The following is a 20,139-nucleotide window of genomic DNA, read 5'->3' as shown; positions in this document are numbered from 1 at the left end:
AGAGCAGGTGAGCACTGAGTGAGTGTGGTCAGGGTGAGGACAGGTGTGCGAGAGAGCAGGTGAGCACTGAGTGAGTGTGGTCAGGGTGAGGACAGGTGTGCGAGAGAGCAGGTGAGCACTGAGTGAGTGTGGTCAGGGTGAGGACAGGTGTGCGAGAGAGCAGGTGAGCACTGTGTGAGTGTGGTCAGGGTGAGGACAGGTGTGCGAGAGAGCAGGTGAGCACTGTGTGAGTGTGGTCAGGGTGAGGACAGGTGTGCGAGAGAGCAGGTGAGCACTGTGTGAGTGTGGTCAGGGTGAGGACAGGTGTGCGAGAGAGCAGGTGAGCACTGTGTGAGTGTGGTCAGGGTGAGGACAGGTGTGCGAGAGAGCAGGTGAGCACTGTGTGAGTGTGGTCAGGGTGAGGACAGGTGTGCGAGAGAGCAGGTGAGCACTGTGTGAGTGTGGTCAGGGTGAGGACAGGTGTGCGAGAGAGCAGGTGAGCACTGTGTGAGTGTGGCCAGTTCTGTGCCTGGTCTAGCAGGTGAACTTTAGAGCAATGAGACACTGTTTTTTACTGATCAGATTTCAAAAAAAAAATTTAAGAGATCAGGGGGGCAGAGGTAGGCAGATCCCTGTGAGTTCCCGGCCAACCTGGGCTACACAGTAAGTTCCAGGCCAACCTGGGCTACCCAGAGAAACACTAGGGGTGGGGAAGAATAAGCTAGCATAGCTGTGATGGTTATTCTTCAATGTCCCTAGCTGGATCTGGAATCCCCTAGAATCCACCTTGGGTGTGCTTGGGTACAGACTCATCTGAGGGGAAGATAGGTGGTACCATCCCTTAGCTAAGATCCCAGACTGAATACAAAGAAAAACAAAGCCAGGTAGGTCTTGGCATTTCTCCTTTTCTGTTTCCTCATTGGTACCATAGACCTCGACCAAGACGCCCCTAGAACCACGTCTTTCCTACCGTGATACACTGTGCTGCAGCTGAACTGGGAGCCGTGGAGGCTTGCATACTATTTGCTAGGTATTTCGTTTCAGTGATGGACAGCACAGCAGGAGTAAAACCAGCAGGCAAGCCTTGTAATAAAGCAGTTTATAGCAATGAAATTTAACTTGGCTACATGTCAGCACGAGTAAGTTTTATGAATATAAATTCTCAATTACAGATTGAAGTATGAATTTTTTGAGTGAAAGCAATTTGAATAACTGTGTAGTATACCATTTATATAAAATTTTAAAGCATTCAAAAAGTATATTTATGAATTAAAGCATATGCAATTGGCATATAAAAACATGCCAGGGAATAATAAGCATGAAATTTAGACTTGTGAAACTTGGTGATTAGCTGGAGTAGTATACAAAGTAATTTCCAAGTTTACCTGAAATGTATCACTTGAGCAGAGTGAGAAGAAAGGTCAATTAGGTCAGGTCACCTCTTGAGTAGCTGAATGATAAGGTTTCACTTTAAAAATATACCAATTGGTTTTGGCTTCAGGCCCATTGCAAAATGACAGGGGAAAGCAAGCTCCTTATGAGATGTTCAGAGTCTGAATTGGGTGTTTACAAAGCACAGCATAGAACACGGGCAGGAGATAAAGTAGCTTAGGTGAGAAATTAAGGAGTGGAGAGCATGGTTTTTAGGATGTAAGATACTGAGCATATTTACATGAGAAGAAGCTGGTACAGAGAAATCCAAAGAGCTCTAACAGAAGGTAATGCCCGGTTGTCGCAGGGGTAAGCACACGCTCTGGGTAGCAGAAAGGTGTACATAGAATGAGCACGGCAGTGGAGACCCAGGAGGCTGGTGTCCTCTAAGGAGGAAAAAGAGCCAAGAGAGGGAGTCTGAAGTAATGTTTCTGTGGGAGTCCAGAGGGCAGCTTAGCCAGGAAAGGACTGATAAATTGAAGGATAATGATGTTCCAGAGACGGGGTCAGATGGCAGGGTGCTACTACTGACTCATTTTGGAGGTGAGGCAGTTTCTGCTGTGGCCAGGGGAATAGCTAAGGGTCCCCGGATCTGAGGGACCCAGTAGTGACTAATCCCCAAGACTACGTGTTGTTGGCTGAGGAGCATGTAAATATTCATCTGGGCCACTTGAGTGTAGTAAATGGCAGTAGCAAGAAATATCCGAGCTATTTTCCCTGTGATTCCTGAAATTAATAATTTGGCCCTATATGTTTGCTTCATCCTTCTGTTTTTCTATGAGATTAAAAAAACCCATTTGACACTCTATTCTGCATATCTGATTGGTATCCTACACTAATATTAGTTAGTATTGGTTTTGGAATAAGGGCTCTTTTTTCTGTACAATTTCATATTTCCAGGCTTACGGAAGGCTCACACTTTTCAGTCTTACTAGTTGTCAGGCAGTAGACTTTAGCTTCCTTTAATGAAAAAGCTACCAAGTTGTTTTCTTGTCTGGCTGTAGGTCTGCGCTAGGTTTGCAAGACTGTTTTATGTCTCCCAGGAAGATGGAATGTCTCCTTGGGAAGAAACACTGAGCATTCGGATGGGCATGTTCTCAGAATATTGCCAGGACATAGTTTCCTGATATTTATAAATAGTAACAAACATTTCATAGGAGAAAAATTTCCTCTGCTATTTATGGCTGGATATATAATGAAACACAAAGCCATGTTCAAGTGATAATATTTTCCGGTAGGTACGGCTGGATTCTAATGACTGGGTTCCCATACTTGGAAACACCACGTAAAGCCGTTGTCTTAGTGGATTTATTTGAAATAAAACATAACATCATTGCAATTCAAGGTTTCCGTTTTGAATGAAGATGAAAGGAAAGCACCGGAGATCTGGGGTGAAGCTGAAAAAATAATAATGAAAAGAATCCCAACTGTTAGCTCGAAAACCTAACTTCCTCAGCGTGTAGCCTTCACAGGTCACATGCGACCCACGGCAGCTGCGGCTGCTCTCAGCACATCCTCCGAGGCAGTGCCATGAGGCAGAGGCAGAAGATGATGTTCTGAACTGTGATCCTTTGCTCTTAGGAGCCCTTTAGCGTAGGTTCTTGTACGGTGATGCTCTCTCCACACTGTCTGTCTGTCTAGAACCCTGTGCACGGTGATGCTCTCTCCACGCTGTCTCTATAACCCTGTGTACAGTGATGCTCTCTCCACGCTGTCTCTAGAACCCTGTGCACGGTGATGCTCTCTCCACGCTGTCTCTAGAACCCTGTGTATGGTGATGCTCTCTCCACGCTGTCTCTAGAACCCTGTGTACGGTGATGCTCTCTCCACGCTGTCTCTAGAACCCTGTGTACGGTGATGTTCTCTCCACGCTGTCTCTAGAAGTCTGTGTATGGTGATGCTCTCTCCATGCTGTTTGTCTGTCTAGAACCCTGTGCACGGTGATGCTCTCTCCACGCTGTCTCTAGAACCCTGTGTACGGTGATGCTCTCTCCACGCTGTCTCTAGAACCCTGTGTACAGTGATGCTCTCTCCACGCTGTCTCTAGAACCCTGTGTATGGTGATGCTCTCTCCACGCTGTCTCTAGAACCCTGTGTACGGTGATGCTCTCTCCACGCTGTCTCTAGAACCCTGTGTACGGTGATGTTCTCTCCACGCTGTCTCTAGAAGTCTGTGTATGGTGATGCTCTCTCCATGCTGTTTGTCTGTCTAGAACCCTGTGCACGGTGATGCTCTCTCCACGCTGTCTCTAGAACCCTGTGTACGGTGATGCTCTCTCCACGCTGTCTCTAGAACCCTGTGTACAGTGATGCTCTCTCCACGCTGTCTCTAGAAGTCTGTGTATGGTGATGCTCTCTCCACGCTGTCTCTAGAACCCTGTGTACAGTGATGCTCTCTCCACGCTGTCTCTAGAACCCTGTGTACGGTGATGCTCTCTCCACACAATCTGTCTCTATAACCCTGTGTACGGTGATGCTCTCTCCACGCTGTCTCTAGAACCCTGTGTATGGTGATGCTCTCTCCACGCTGTCTCTAGAACCCTGTGCACGGTGATGTTCTCTCCATGCTGTCTCTAGAACCCTGTGCACGGTGATGCTCTCTCCACACAATCTGTCTCTAGAACCCTGTGCACGGTGATGCTATCTCCACGCTATATGACTCTAGAACCCTGTGCACGGTGATGCTCTCTCCACGTTATCTGTCTCTAGAACCCTGTGTACGGTGATGCTCTCTCCACGCTGTCTCTAGAAGTCTGTGTACAGTGATGCTCTCTCCACGCTAAACAGGCTGTCTAAAGAAGCCTGTTTTTTAGCGTGTATTTGACAAAAGCACACCCACATTGAGGGTTCTTTTGAATAACTCGAAGTTGACCAGTTCTCATGCCCATCTTTTCTCTTGCCTTTTGACTGTAAGAAAATGAAGCCAAGTGTTGGTAAAAAAAAAAAAAAAAAAAAAAAAAAAAAAAGTACCTGTGGAGAAGTGCTTTGAGGACAGCGGAGATGCTGATATCTTCCTTCTCCTGTTCCTAGATGGACCTCCATTGTACTAACATAATCTTTGTGTAATTGAGCAGACCTGTGGTTTCTGTTATCCAGTGAGACTCTGTTATTACTTGGTTAAAATCTGTTACGTCCTTGGCTCACCTAACTCTGTGCAGGTTAGTGTTACTGACGGCCTGACAAAGACTGGAGTCTGAGGAGAAGCACGCTGTGAGGGATTGCGTGCCTTAGCTAAGTCTCCGGACACGCCTGCGCTCAGCTTGTCATTCCAGTTTTCATACATTTTGTGCCCAAGTCCCTCCCTGCCTCCAGAGTGCCAGGGAATGAACGCAAGCCCTCTCGCATCCTAGAGAACACTCTACCTGTAAGCCACACCTCCAGCCCTTTTCTAGAGTAGTTCAGAATCTATTAAGTTTTCAGAGAAAATCTAATGCATATTTTGATACAGAATTACTTCTCTTCTAAACTGGCATATATTGTTTGTCACAAGTTATGAAACATAACTTGTAGTAAGGTAACAAGTTAACAGTAATATTTCAGCGCTTGTAAACCCCTCAAGTACTGAAATATATAAAGACCATGAAAGTATTTAGAAAAGATAAAAATATTTAGAAGAGATAAAAAAATCCCTTTTCTTTTTTTAATATATTATTGATTTTTTTTAGACGATTTCAGTTGAAGTTTATCAATACACCTTTATCTCCCTTGTATGAAAAATTACATTTCTTAAATTCATGGAAATATTTTAGAATAGTAGAATGTCAACAATTTGTTGATCATATTTCTCAGGTTACTGTGAGTGCCAAACATATTCTTTATATAAAATGTGGGAAATATATCAATCCTTGAGATGTATGTGAGCTAGCAATACTGTGACGTGAACAGGTGAGGCCTGCTCCAGCGCAGGCCTTAGGCGATGTGCCGTGGCATTGTGTGTTGTGGCATAGCATGTTGCTGTGAGAGATTTGTGTTTGTTGCTCCCTGCAGCCCAACTATCCCATTACCTACTCCACACCTCTACTGTATGTCCAAAACAGATAACCACGCTTTGCAAGTTTGTAACTGTTATTATTTCTTGAAACATTGGGAAATAAAGTATTGTATTTCAGAAAATATTTGTAATTCTTAATGTTTCTTCTTAAAATGTTTGCTAAAACACTTTGAAAAAAAGGCTTAATTGATCCTTTCCAGAAATGCTGTTTTAGAATGCCACAAAGGTAACAAAATCAGTTAATATTTGGCATCCATGTTTTTTTAGCCTTAAATAGGTTGGATGACAGCTAAGTACTTTTGCTAACATATTTTGTTGCATATTTAACTTACAGGATATTTGTTAAGGTTCTTATAACTGCAGTTTCTTATGTGATCTGTTTAATGTATAACTAATTTTAATTGAAGTTGTAATGTCGCTAAAATTGTATGTGCATAGATATGGCCACTATCCAGTTAAATTAATATGTTCCACTTACAAATTTACCAGTTTTTATTTAGTGTAGTTGTGATTTTACTCCACATACAGCTATGTATCATTCTATAGACACTTTTATCTGTGAATGTAGTAAGTGTGTTTCTCTTTTTTTTGTAGACTCATTTGCCTTGGCTTCACAGTTCCCACCCGGGCTTAGAGAAAGTCAGTGCCATCGTGTGGGAAGGCAATGATTGTAAGAAAGCAGACCTGTCTGTGCTTGAGATCAGCGGGATGATAATGAACAGAGTGAGTTCTGAGCTTGTGTCCTTTAGGGAAACGGTGAAACTTAAGGATTTATTGCATAGTTACTTTTTTCTCCTCTTTGGGGGATTAGTCGATACAGGGTTTCTCTGTGTAATCCTGGCTGTTCTGAAACTCTGTAGACCGGGCTCTGGCCTCGAACTCAGAGAGAGATCTGCCTCTGCCTCCTGAGTGCTGGGATTAAAGACATGCACCGCTACCACCGGCACCTTTTTTTTTTTAATTATTATTATTATTACATTTTTGTTTAAATTTAAGCATTTAAATTCCATTTATTGTTTTGGGGCTGGAATGCGTGCGTCACAGTGCGTTGTGGAAGTCAGAGGACCCTTTCAGAAGCGGGTTTTCTCCTCCACGTGTGGGTCCTAGGGATGGCACTCAGTTGTCAGGGCTGATGACAGGGGTCTCCATCTGCTGTACCATCTCATTGGCGCCTCAACTTTTCCTTCAAAAAACTGGGTTTAATGTCGTATTGATCTCAACACTCTAATATTTGTAAATATTTCTAACTTAAAATAATAACTTGCATAGTTTTCTCTATCTGAGATCGAGCTTCCTTTCATCTACTTATCAATTAGAGACCTTGTGATTAATGTGTAGCAGGCTCTTTCATAATGTATTAAATTTAAAAAAAATTTAAATCCTATTATAAAAAAGTGAAGTTTCATTAGAATTCATTTTACCTTAAATTTGATTTATGTCCACTTTCTTTTCTTCTTCCCCTCTACCCCTACTTCCTAAGGTGAACAGCCATGTACCAGGTATAGGATACCAGATATTTGGAAATGCTGTTTCCCTAATCCTGGGCTTAACTCCGTTTGTTTTCCGACTGTCCCAAGCAACAGACTTGGAGCAACTCACAGCCCATTCCGCCTCAGAACTTTGTGTGATCGCTGTTGGTTCTAACGAAGATTTCATGGTTCTCTCTATGGTCCTCATAAGCTTTGTGGTTCGAGTATCTCTTGTCTGGATCTTCTTTTTTTTGCTGTGTGTAGCAGAAAGAACATATAAACAAGTGAGTCTGAAGAATACTAGTTTACCCTTTCGTAGCCCTCAAAGTGTTCCTTAGGTGTGTTCGTAGTTCACAGGACACTGTGACATAATTGTTTGTTTGCTTTTATATTAAGTCACAATTCATATTTCATATAATAATTATATAAATCATGCAATATTTTATACAGTAATCTTCACCTTAATCTTTTTCAGCGACTGCTCTTTGCAAAACTCTTTGGACACTTGACATCTGCAAGGAGAGCTCGGAAATCTGAGGTTCCTCATTTCCGGTTGAAGAAAGTGCAAAATATAAAAATGTGGCTGTCCCTCCGTTCCTATCTCAAGGTAGAGTGCTATTGATACACGCGCTCTTAATATATATCTTTCTGTTCCTATCTCAAGGTAGAGTGCTATTGATACATGCGCTCTTAATATATCTCTTTCCCAGCAGTTACCACGTCTTGTCTGTAGGTGTGGGGTTGTTAATAGAGCCAACAATTTCTCATCCAAAGGCTGGGTTAAGGATTTCTGTTTTTTCCCTAGAATAGCCCTCACGAACCAGCAGAGGGAGCCCCCTACTTATAAACCAATCTTGGGGACTCTAACCAGTGAGATTTACTGCTCTTTTAAGTCACTGTGCAAAGCTGCCCCTACCTGCTGCTCCGTCTCCGATGCCTTAAATAATATTGATGTTTGTGGACGCGGTGTGAAAACACCAGACCCTAGGAAATAGACCCGGGGTTGATTTTAATAATACCATTTTTCCTGGGGATTCTTTTTATAGTAAATAACAGTGAGGTTTACTATTTATGGAGTATGCGGACATGTTCAAGGATGTTTATGCAGTGAATGATAAAATTGTCCCAAAGACTAAGAGTCCCCCGAACTAGATCTTTAAAGCTTTTTCTTCTGAAGTAACAATGAAAGAAATAGAAAAAATTATTTGCTTTTACATTTTAAAATTTCATTGTTCTCTTTATCGGTTTGGTTTTTGAAATTTAACTCAGTGTATATTAGGAAATGCTACAAATTGACAGTTTTTCCCTCATTGTTACATTTATGTTTCATGAAGGATGAATATGATTTTCTTGCTTGGTTTAGTTTAAAATTCCGAACCCTAAGTAGGTGCTATATTCTTTTATACATTGTTGATTCTATTCTGAAAAATTCGCTTAATGTTAACCATGTTCCATTCGCTCTTAATTAGAACTAAGTTATCCTTGCAGCTTCTGTCCTGGTTTCCGGCATTCAGTCCTCTCTGCTCCCAGAATACATCTTAAATCTGTTCCCAGTCCTTGTTTCCGTGTCCGCGGCCTTATTGAGACCCTTGTCATCAGTCTCGCTGCTGCTTCCCTGGCATTAGCGTTCCTTCCCTCCGTTACTGTCTTCAGCCTGCCAGGACCATACAGTTTTCTCGCCTCTCTGGAAGTCTGTTAACTCTCGGATAAGGAACAGAGCCTTAGTATGTTCTGGCTGCTGTTCGTGGTCTGGGCCTTGCTCTCCTATCTGTCTCCTGGCTCTCTGGAAACCATCTTCCTCTCCTAGGACAGTGCTATATGCCATCTTGTTCTAGAGATGATGTAATATGCCACTTTCTTAGGAACACTCACCAGGCAGATAGACACTCCTGACCCACAAATCTGAATTAATCTCCCTGACATTGACCTCCGAGCGCCCGGTGGATACCTTCCCTCCATAGTTCAGTACACAGATGTCAGATGTGTCTGTGAGTGTGAGTTTAGTGTGAGCATCATAGCTCAGCTGTCCATGTATCTCTGAGTGAGTTTAGCGTGAAAAACAGTTACACTAAGGGATCTATGCTGTGTAGATACCACATTTACAGTTGTAAAATTATAAGGGAATAACAACACATTACAAAACAGTTCATCTTGCAAGTTAGGTATCCTTTCAGCACTGTAGGTTATGACCAGCTCGTCGCACCTTGACTGAAAGCATGGAAATTCTCCTTTTTAAAGTGCTTTCCCTTTTTCCCTAGCGTCGAGGTCCTCAGAGATCAGTGGATGTCATCGTTTCGTCTGCCTTCTTGTTGACAATCTCGGTTGTATTTATTTGCTGTGCTCAGGTGAGTTAACTTGTTACATCCGTCCCTAGATAAATATTCAGTTCCTAAACAGAATTTTTAATATTTCTCGATTACCTTAGAGGGTGTTAGTATCGTTGTCTTGTCTTTGAACGAGTGTGTTTTCATAGATGCTTCTCCCCCACAGCCTACAGCAGTGAGCGTCTCTTGTAAATCCCCCCCGCACGTTCCAGTCTCTTTCGTCCGTTCACGTCTCGGGTGTCTTTGTTGCCACCTTCTCGTTCTTCCTAAGCGCTTACTATTCTGTCTCGATCTTCTATTGTTTTAGGTTTTACACACATAATACACATGCTTACAGTGCAGGCTTTGAACCACATGAGAACACGTAAAGGGAAAACTTGGAGTTAACGTATTCTCTTAGATATAAAACCCTTCAACAGAATGTTTCAGAGGGAAGGCCTGAACTATCACAGCTGTGAGCCACGACTAAGGTGGTTTATCCCTGTAGTGGAGGGATTTTCAATTTCAGAAAGTCCACTGATGGAATTTCATATCTATGGTTTGCTAAAGGAAAACATTACAGGTATCTTAATAAATGAAGAAAACAAATCATGATTCTCAGCAGATAATTAGTATTTATTCTACAAAATAATGGCTTTCACCGTGACACCTCAGACATGTATGTATGTATGCTGACTGTCTTCAGAGAATGGTTGGGATCACAGCCACATGCGTGTAAACAGAGTGCTGGTTTTTTGCTTTTTAACTTCAGTAAGCTTCCTAGAGTTCATCAGGAAGCAACAGTCCAGAGCTTTGAGCAACATGTTGCCTGAGCAGAGATATGGACTGACTTCGGCGGTACAGGGAGACGGTGCTGTTGATAGAGCAGTGGGATGTTCAGTGGGTGAAACAGTCCTGCAAACCGTGCAGATTATACGATCCGGTGCTGTCATAAACCAACCCAGGAAGGCTGAGGTGATGGGAGTGAATCAGAAGTACTTCATACCGGAAAATAAATCCTAGACAGGTAGAGATTTAAACATAACGGAATTTTAAATCCAATCCCAAATCAAATGTATGGACTACAAAGGGCACCATCCGTGACCAGATAAGATCTGGGAAAACAAGACTTCAGTGGGAATGTGTTTACAATCTGTCTTCACAAGTCAATAAGAAAATCATCCTAACAGAAAAAAAGTTATAAGAAACATGGCTGAGTATACAGTGGTACCACTGTTTAGAGATACATCAATATGCACCACCTTATAGAGTTGAAGATGTAACTGCCCATGAACTAATAGTTTTATCCCTACGTATTAATACCTAACAGAAGTCTTGCATATGTGGCCAAGGAAACACAAGACCATTGCTGCGTTGTTGGTAACAAAGAAATTGACAACACCGTAAATGCTAATTGTTGGAGCAGACCGAAATCGCTATAGTTGATTCTTTTACTATAATTAGTAGGGCTTAAAATGAACTAATTTAAAGCTGAATGTTTCAACATGGGTAAATCTTAGAAACAAGGTTCAGCAGAATAAAACAACAACAACAACAAAAAAAAAACTGGAGCTGGCCAGACGGCCCAGAGGGCAAAGGTGCTTTTTTTCTAAGCCTGTTTGGTTATCTGAGCTCAGTTCCCGGAACCAACATGGTGGATGTCGAGAACTGATTTCCTGAGGGTTGTCCTGACCATCACACATTTTTGCATGGGACTGCTGGCCTCCCTCGGGGAGAGCGGGGATGTGAGAAAGAAAGTACATGGATATGTGTTGGGTGGTAACACTGACATAAAAGTCGAGAGGTGGATGGGTGTTGAAGGTTAGGGATACGACGCCATCATAGAGTGGGAAACCACTCGCCCGGCCTGCACAAAGCCCTGGCTGTGTCCCCGGTACTAGGAAAGGAAAAATAAAGCTACAGGATGAATAGGGGTTTGTTTTTTTATAAATTATTAAAAACCTGCATGGGAAAGATAAACACAAATTTTACCTTGGGGTAGAGTTGTGTTGGTTCAGAAAGCAGGAACAAAGAAAATGTAAAGGTTTTAACTAAATTTGAAATATTGTTTCAATCTGAAGTAAATACTGTAAAATACTAATATTTTAAAAGTACAACTGTCAGAACCTGTAACTATTGGTTATGTTATTCTCTGTACTTCTGATGTGCAGCAGTATTTCATGATAACTGTCCTAAAAACACACTGCTCCGTTCACGAGCAGTCCTGTAAAGTGGCGTTTTGTTCTGAAGCGAGGTGAGCCGCTCACAATGCTGCTCTGTGCTCCTCAGCTGCTGCACGTACACGAGATCTTCCTCAACTGTCACTACAACTGGGAGCTGGTGATCTGGTGCATCTCCTTAACACTGTTCCTCCTGAGGTTCGTGACTCTCGGGTCAGAGACAAGCAAGAAATACAGCAATACCTCAATATTACTTACAGAACAGGTGAGTTCATTCTGTTATCAGTGAGGCTCTGTCGTCCACAGTCCATTTGTGTGGGGGGGGGGGGAGAGAGAGGGAGAGAGAGACAGAGGGAGAGAGGGGAGGGGAATGGAGGGGAGGGGAGAGGAGAGAGAGAGGGAGAGAGAGGGAGAGAGAGAAAGGACAACTTGCCATCATCAGTTCTGTCCTATTTTATTTTATTTTTTTTATTTATTTTTTTAAATTTATTTATTTATTAAGGATTTCTGCCTCGTCCCCGCAACCGCTTCCCATTTCCCTCCCCCTCCCCCGATCAAGTCCCCCTCCCTCATCTGCTCGAAGAGCAATCAGGGTTCCCTGACCTATAATGTATAGTCCAAGGATCCACCTCAGGCTGTCAGTCCTGGCAGAAAATCTTTCCCTGTGAGACATCTGACCAGCCCATGTGTACATACAAATTACAATATTTTTGCTTATTTCCTATTTTTCAGGAGCATATTTTTTTATTTGATTAAGGTCATTTATGCTTTGAAGCTAAAGTTAAATTTTTTATAGTATGCAAACCTTTCTTTGGTATTTCTGCCTTGATCCAAATCTCAAATCTAACCCGCAGTTTTACGTCCCATTTTCATTCGGCAGGAAGAGAATAGTGTTTGTAAAATGATAGATTTTAAATCATTAGTGGGACACGATCGCTTTGCATTGTAACAAAACAATGTTAGAGAAAATTTAAATTTTTATTCAATAAAAAGAGCAAAGCATAATAATTTGGATAATTGATTTAATTTTATATGAATTTGCTAAGTATTTCTTCTTGCTATTCCATAAGAGTTATACAAATGTTTGCCAATGACCTTGTTTGAATATTTTAGTTAGGAAGAGCTTGTATTTTAAATACTCAGTAGATAAATAGGCTCCATTAGATGGAAGAGGAAAGTTACCACAAAGATAATCGTCTCTAACAGTCACTGGGTCTCACGGTCAGCCACTTCCTCATGGCTTCCCATTCACCTCCTCCTGCACCTCCTGTCCTGTTCCCCTGTGAACTCCCGACCCTGTGCTGGCTTATGTGATTTGGGTTGCCGAATTATGGTTTCTGCTGACGTTACCAGCTGTCCAGGTCATAGCACCTAGAACCTCGACCAGATCATTGGTAGTCCACTAGTCCATGGTTGGACTCTGGCTGCCTGAGTAAAGAGGGAAGATGGATCAAGTGAGTGAGCACAGTGTATGAGCGGCCTAGAGCTAGAGCCTTTCCAGACAGGGTAACTAAGCTGGGCAGCACCCCAAAAATATCAGAGATGGGTAATAAAGATAACGAATATTTGCATTGCTTTCAGAATAAAAAAATCATGAGCCAGTTTGTTGAGTTTATTCTGTTTCTATTTATTTTCTAAGTTAAGTTGATCTGGCCCTGAGAATACAATGTTTACCGTTTTAAGTTTTCTTATTATTAAATAAGTTCATTATAAGATTTGAAATATATAGTAATGTATAAACATTAAAAATCATTTGTAATGTAATACCCAGAGACGCACTATTAATATTGTGGTGACTGCCTTTTAGATCTGTTTAAGAATGTATTTGTGGGGGTCATGAGAGGAGAACCCTCAGAGACAGCTGACCTGAGCTCATGGGAGCTCATGGACGCTGGACCAACAGCTAGGGAGCCTTTCTGGGACCCACTGAGGCCCTCTGCATGTGTGTGACATTTGTTTAGCTTGGTTTTTTTTGTAAGGCCCCTAAGCCAGGCGGTGGTGGCACACGCCTTTAATCCCAGCACTAGGGTGGGGGGGCAGAAGCAGGCGGATCTCTGTGAGTTCAAGGCCAGCCTGGTCTACAAAGGGAGTTCCAGGACAGGATCCAAAGCTACAGAGAAAACCTATCTCGAAAAAAACCGAAAAAAGAAAAAAAAAAAAAAAAGGTTCCTAGCGGTAAGATCAGGACCTGTTCCTGGTGCTTAGCTGGCCTTTGGGAACCTGTTCCCCATGCTGGACTACCTTGCCCAACCTTGGTGCAGGGGAGGAGCTCTGTCCTCCCTCAACTTGATGTGCCCTGCCCCTTTCTGATGGAGATGGAGGAGAAGGGGGGGGGGGCTGTGGTCGGTATGTAAAATAAATGGGGAAAAAATGTTATCTAAATAATTTTCTTTTCAAAAAACAATGTATTTGTGGTCTGGGGGTATAACTCATCGGTAAAATGATTAAGTAGCATGCATGAGGCCCTAGGCTCAGTCCCCAGCGCCATAAAAGAAAAGCACGTATGTTATAATTTTTAATTATTTTGCCTATGGGGCTCTTTTATATAAAAGATAAACCTCTACTTGAAGATGGAGAAGAAACCAAACAAAAAGGAGGAACTGACACTCGTGAACAATGTTTTGAAGCTGGCTACTAAACTCCTGAAGGTGAGCGCAGGGCTGGCATGGGTGAGGGTGCACTCTCCTGACCGCGAACCTGGTCTCCGTGAGGGTGCGCTCTCCTGACCGCGAACCTGGTCTCTAGACGTAGACGTCAGCATGAGATTACATCTGAGCGCCTTCGTGCAGTGTGCTCTGCTCTTCATCGCTTACGTAATCCAACGAATGTCTTTGAAAAGTATGTCAAGGCGTTTCCTAATGCTGTATTAGAATGCTGTTTTTGCTGTGTGTGTGTTTAGTCAGTTTTATCGAGAATACTAGGAAGTGTTCCACAAAAGATGGGACGTTAACTCAGAGGTTGCTTGTTTTATATTTCATGGTCTCGGTGTTAACTATGTTGCCCAGGGTGACTTCTGACTCAGTCTCCCAAGTGCTGGGATCACAGGTGTCCCGCCAGGCCTGGCTCTCCATGCTTTCCTTTGTCGAAACTAAAATCTATTTAAGAATATTAATTTCTATAACTAATTGAGCATCCTACAAGAGTTTCGAGTCTTCAGAGACTGGTATGAAATGAGTTTTGACACAGTGATAGGGTTAGGTCCTCTGTCAACTAAGGTATTGATTGAGTGTAGTCTGTGACGCGTGGGAAATTGGGCATCAAAAATACTCAGAGGAGGTTGGTAGAGGGTAATGAGATAGGGAATTGTTGATTGCATTTAATCCAAGGCAGAGCACGGGATGCCCTGATTCAGGCCAGGACGTAGGCCTGGATGTGTTCACCAGCCAAGCACTCACAAGGCCGAGATTTGGGGCTCGTGCCCTCTGGCCTCTCCCCTTCTTCTATCAGTACCACCCTGAACCCAAGCACCCCCCTGCTTCTGTTACTGCTCTTTATCTCCACATCACCAGCCCCGAGCCCCTCCTCCCTGGCCATGCTGCCATGACACACACACACACACACACACACACACCACACACACACACCACACACACACACCACACACACACACACCACACACACACACACACACACACACCACACACACACACCACACACACACACATACACACACCACACACACGCACACCACACACACGCACACCACACACACGCACACCACACACACACGCACACCACACACACACACACCACACACGCACGCACACACACACACACACCCCACACACACACCACACACACACACCACACACACGCACGCACACACACACACCACACACACACTACACACACACACCACACACCACACACACACACCACACACACACGCACACTCTGCACACACACACCACACACACACCACACACACGCACGCACACACACACCCCACACACACACTACACACACCACACACACACACACCACACACACACACACACCACACACACACCACACACACACACACCACACACACACACACACACACACCCTGGCTTCAGTTCCTTTAGTGCTGGGCCAAGTCTGGCTGAGGAGGTCCCAACCCTCTAAGTCAGTGCGCTCCCTTATTTGTGTGTGTGTGTGGGGGGGGGAGCTCAGCAGTACTCAGCAGCCTGCAGCCGTTCTCCAGCCCTGGCCCCCACAAGCCTGCTCTTCGGAGGACCTCACTTGACTCTGCATGCTCGCTGAACTGTAAAGTCCTTCTGTGCCAGGACTGAGCTTGCCTTCCCAGAGCCCAGCCCGGTGCCTGTGTAACAGACCTTTCAATATTCGAATCATCAGTATTTGTGCATTTGAAGATGAATGGACTCAGGTGAGAGGGAGCAGTGCTCCCTTAGCTTCTGGTCCAGCTCGTGTCCCAAAGTGCGTTCTCTAATCTATGGCTATTAGACCAAGACTTCACTAGGCGTCCATTGGTAACAAGAATTGAAGTAAACAATTTATAAAATTTATTTTCTTATTCCAAATTTAGGTAAGTTTGTATTTTCTAAAATTATTCATAATTTATAATTTTTCGAATAGTGATTTTTTTTTTTTTAGCTCTCTTTTGCCTATGGGGGTTTTGTTTAACTGGAGTTGCTGCAGGACCTGGGCTAACACTGTGTCTGCCCCCAGGAGCTGGACAGCCCCTTCAGGCTGAGCTAACACTGTGTCTGCCCCCAGGAGCTGGACAGCCCTCTCAGGCTGTACAGACTCACAATGAACCTTCTGAGCTAACACTGTGTCTCTCTGCTCTCAGGAGCTGGACAGCCCCTTCAGGCTGTATGGACTCACGATGAACCCGCTGAGCTAACACTGTTTCTGTCTGCCCCCAGGAGCTGGACAGCCCCTTCAGGCTGTACGGACTCACGATGAACCCGCTGCTCTACAACATCACCCAGGTTGTCATCCTGTCCGCTGTCTCTGGCGTCATCAGTGACCTGCTTGGGTTCAACTTAAAGGTAAAAGCCGGCAAGCCTTGTGTCATTTTCTTTAACCCCGTTTCCCTTTTGAGATTTCACATGCATTGTGGGGCTATTTTAACAAGTTTGTACAGTTATTAGCAGTGGCTACACATTTAACTTCAGGGACTTACTTATAGGCATGGATTCTCATATTGATAGAACTTCTAATCTGGAACAGAATTCATTATTATAGGACTCTTCTGGGGTACATAAAGGAAGGATTTGCTTTTCCTCATTAATTGAAATTAATTCTAATGATTGAACAGAAAGAGCCGTATTCTCCTCTGGGCCCAAAACTGTATTATTTGTGTAACAATGGGTATATCCTGTGATACATGTATAGTGTTAGTAAGGGTTAGAAAGAACATATTAAACAAATATTGGGTGTATGTTGACATTTCCCAGTAAAAGCCAACAAGAGCAACCTGATGTCCACCGCGGTGGTCCAGACGCGTCTTTAAAGGAGGTGACGGAGGAAACCCTGCACTCCGCACCTGGGACTGGAGTTTAAGGGTAGTGTGCGATAGGACCTAAGCTTCCATGTTAATGACTATCATGACTTGCAACGTTTTTCCGTAGCTATGGAAGATTAAGTCCTGACGTTGAGATGTGAAGAGGTGTCCCGTGTTCTAGAGCGAGAGAGCTGAGGAAGCTGTCCGGAAGCAGTCGCTGCCTCTGCCCCGGAGTCTGCTGGGAACCAAGTGTTTACATCAGACTGCATAGTGCAATTCTTTTATTTATTTTGCTTGTTTACTGTTTTTGTTGTTGTGTGTCTGTCTGTGTGTGTATTTCTTTCATTCTTTTTTTTTTTTTACATTGGTTTTAGTCTATTTAAAGCATTGAAGTTCTTAGCTGTTGAAAGGGTGACAAAACCGACCCAGAAACCTGAGGTCCTGGTAATCGTCCATAAATAATCGACACATTGGGAAACTCAAAGCCATCGCTAAGCACTGTTTCTGCATCAATGCCGTGAACTTGCCTTACTTGAGGAAAACTTCAACTCCGAAATAGCGCATCGGACGCAGCTAAACACACAGGACATTTACCTTGGTGAACCAGGATCCACTCGGGGTCGCTCTTGAAATCTCTCAGAGCAGTGCTGGGATGTAAGCCGATGAAGCTGCAGCTGAAGCACCCTTCAGTATTACTATGTGGTATTATGTCACAGGTCAACAAGTGCTCTTTGATAATAAAACCCTATGGAGCAATAATTGTAAATGGTTACCATACTGTAAAATATTTTGATAAAAATTAGTGATAAATGTATTTATTTGAAATACTGAGCTGTTTGCACAGCTCCAGCTGTGCACGCTCAGTGCGTGCACTTTTTAAGATTGTTACTTTTCGGTGTATTATCTTTATGTGGGATGCGTTACAGCGTACTAGGGCAGAATACGGTATCCTTTTGAGTGAGGTCTGCCTCGTCTCATAAGTGAAGTGCCTACCGCTTTTACTAAAGTATGCTACGTTACTCAAAAGAATTTCCCATGGTACACTAGCGCTTACGCTGTTCCTAGCACACTTAAGTAAAGCTAAGAACCAACAAAATACTTATCTGATTGCTAGTTATAAAATTTCCATATCTTCTGAAACGACAGCTTCGTTCTACCACTCCTAACCTCTGAATTTAATCTGGTGCACCCCTCCTCCTGCTCCATTATCTAAGGGCTATTTTTAGATGCTTTTAACTCGGAAAGCTAGCTTCTCTCCCTTCAGTAACTTGTCAAGTGTCCCGAGGGAGCTTATCATGTTTCCTGATAGATAAATAGGGCAGATACAATAGTCCCCTGCATCTGGCCTTGATCCTAAGTTGTTACATCCGTACAATCAGTAGAGTTTTAAGAAATACGTGAAGCAAAATATTTTTTGCGATTGCTTTGTTTGAGCCAAGCATTTGGTTTCTAAAACAAAGAACGTATTTGAAACAGTCTAGAATTTTCTTGGTGCAAAGTCACATTGAATATATTCATACTTTAGTGTATTTTAAGGGGTTTAAATAATTAACTGTAAATAATTTATTTGATTGGTGCAGTTCTCATTCCCGAATCACTCTTAATATCAGGAATGTGCAGAGGACGGAGCCATGTGACGCCATGTTGCTCTTCCTGTTCCTTTGACTAGCCTGAGGTCAGCCTCATGGTAGAGTGCTCTTTGTGTAGGAAACGGCACACAGCGTTGTGTTCCATTTGCCTGTGTTCTAATCTGTCGATAATGACCAAAGTGCATTCTTAGTATTTTCAAGGAATGTATACCTGAGCTTTAAGAACATACTTAGTTTCTCATGTGACGAATTAGGCTTTGTCTGACATGTTTCTTTCTCTATTGTCTAATGTTGAGGTTGTTTTTAGGCGCTATATTTTATAAACTTTTTCAAAATAAGGTACATACTTATACAGAACTTGACATTTTGCACAGATTATATCAAATATATTTTGAGGGAAAAAAAGTACAGCATGAGTTCTGTTAGTAATAAAAAGATGAAATTATTGTATCTTACAAAAACCTATTTCAGAATGGAAATATTTTTGAGAAAAGTAGCTGAGTATACAGATTTAGGAAAATGCTTGCTTTAGGTCGTAGTTGTGTTTGACATAGAGTCGGGAGTTGGTGGTACAGATACCTGTCAGCGGTGTGACTCATTGTTGTGCCGTTAGTGTGGGCAACCGTAGAATACTGAAAGGGAGATGTTTTAAGCAGTTGACAATGTTAACGGAACTGTTTCAAAGTAGTTGACGTCGCTGCCTTTAAGGATACTGTACCTGTAAGAAGTTGAGGCTGTAACCTAACACATCACAGAGAAGAAGCAGTTCAGAGGCAGAGGTATGGCAGGTGCTGTGTGCGGTTTCTTCACTGCGTGCTGTTTTTAAAATAAAACATCCTATGACTGACCATCGTGTGTGTTGTTTTCAGTTTCATGTCAGGGGTAATTGTGTGTTTGCTGCAGCATCAGCCCCTGTCACACCCCTTAGACAAGGGATGATGGAAGTAAAGTTTTCAGTTTCTTGACCTTCGGATAGGATAGCGGCGCACACACCACGATGCTTGTGCGTGGGTAATAGCGGTGCCTTTGCACTGGAACGGAGAAAGCTGACTGTGGCCTCGAGTGCAGTAATGGGAGCAGTGATACTTTAAATACAGTTTTGCCCGCATAAATCACTCTGAGATATCATGACCAACAAGGAAGTTAAATGGTGAAATCTGTTTCCTAATTGATAGAGGTGCACGTGGTACTCAGATTATTCCGAAGTCTCGTGCGCCTTCAGACCGACCTTAAGCTCAGAACTGGCTCTTTAGTGAGCAAAGTCCCCACAGAATCCACCTTCAGCAGCAGCAGCAGCAGCAGTATGGCTCCCCCTTCTTTTGTTCAGGCTATTATAGTCCCAGCTCTCCCCTGCTGCACTGCCCACGTGGGAGGGGGGGAGCCAGGAGGCTGCTGGGAGCAAGCAAGCCCACAGCATAGTGCCCCACACATTCGCTATCAGACACCAGCCAAGAGTGTCAGTAACTCAGTCCCACACTCCATCCCAAATATCATGAGATTCCACAGGTTCCTGTCATTCAGAGCCGAGCCAAGCTAAGTAGTGGGATGTCTGCTTCTGAGAACCAGGCTCCGTAACTTTCCTTCGGTTTATACTTAGTTTGCTTAAGTGGTTCCTAGAATTCGGGGAAAGTTTTCCAAAAAGAATATTAGAAAGAGTGGAGACAACGGGAGGGGGGTACCAAAGGAAAGGAGCAGTGGCCCTCTCTGGGGTCCACCCACCCTCCAGGACCCTCTTCTGCTTTGGA

General features: G+C 43.3%; 1 protein-coding gene across 4 annotated transcripts in view; it reads left to right on the top strand.

Annotated features, from left to right (window-relative positions):
- The window catches only part of LOC121434772 (protein PHTF2), a 91,493-nt gene extending 72,257 nt beyond the window's left edge, over positions 1–19,236 (top strand). For all 4 annotated transcript variants that reach the window (XM_041633736.1, XM_041633733.1, XM_041633734.1 and 1 more), the window contains 8 exons: positions 5,996–6,124; positions 6,882–7,154; positions 7,346–7,477; positions 9,129–9,215; positions 11,463–11,618; positions 13,906–14,001; positions 16,225–16,350; positions 16,933–19,236. In XM_041633736.1, the coding sequence (XP_041489670.1) occupies positions 5,996–6,124; positions 6,882–7,154; positions 7,346–7,477; positions 9,129–9,215; positions 11,463–11,618; positions 13,906–14,001; positions 16,225–16,350; positions 16,933–16,953 (1,020 nt within the window). In that variant the 3' untranslated portion in view covers positions 16,954–19,236. The remainder of the gene's footprint in view (positions 1–5,995; positions 6,125–6,881; positions 7,155–7,345; positions 7,478–9,128; positions 9,216–11,462; positions 11,619–13,905; positions 14,002–16,224; positions 16,351–16,932) is intronic.
- The last annotated feature ends 903 nt before the right edge of the window (positions 19,237–20,139 follow it).

The sequence above is a fragment of the Microtus oregoni genome, unplaced genomic scaffold (genome assembly GCF_018167655.1).
Source record: "Microtus oregoni isolate MIOR12 unplaced genomic scaffold, Mior012 000044F_ref0000062, whole genome shotgun sequence".
Lineage (NCBI taxonomy): Eukaryota > Metazoa > Chordata > Mammalia > Rodentia > Cricetidae > Microtus > Microtus oregoni.
This window is presented reverse-complemented; position numbering and strand designations above follow the sequence as displayed.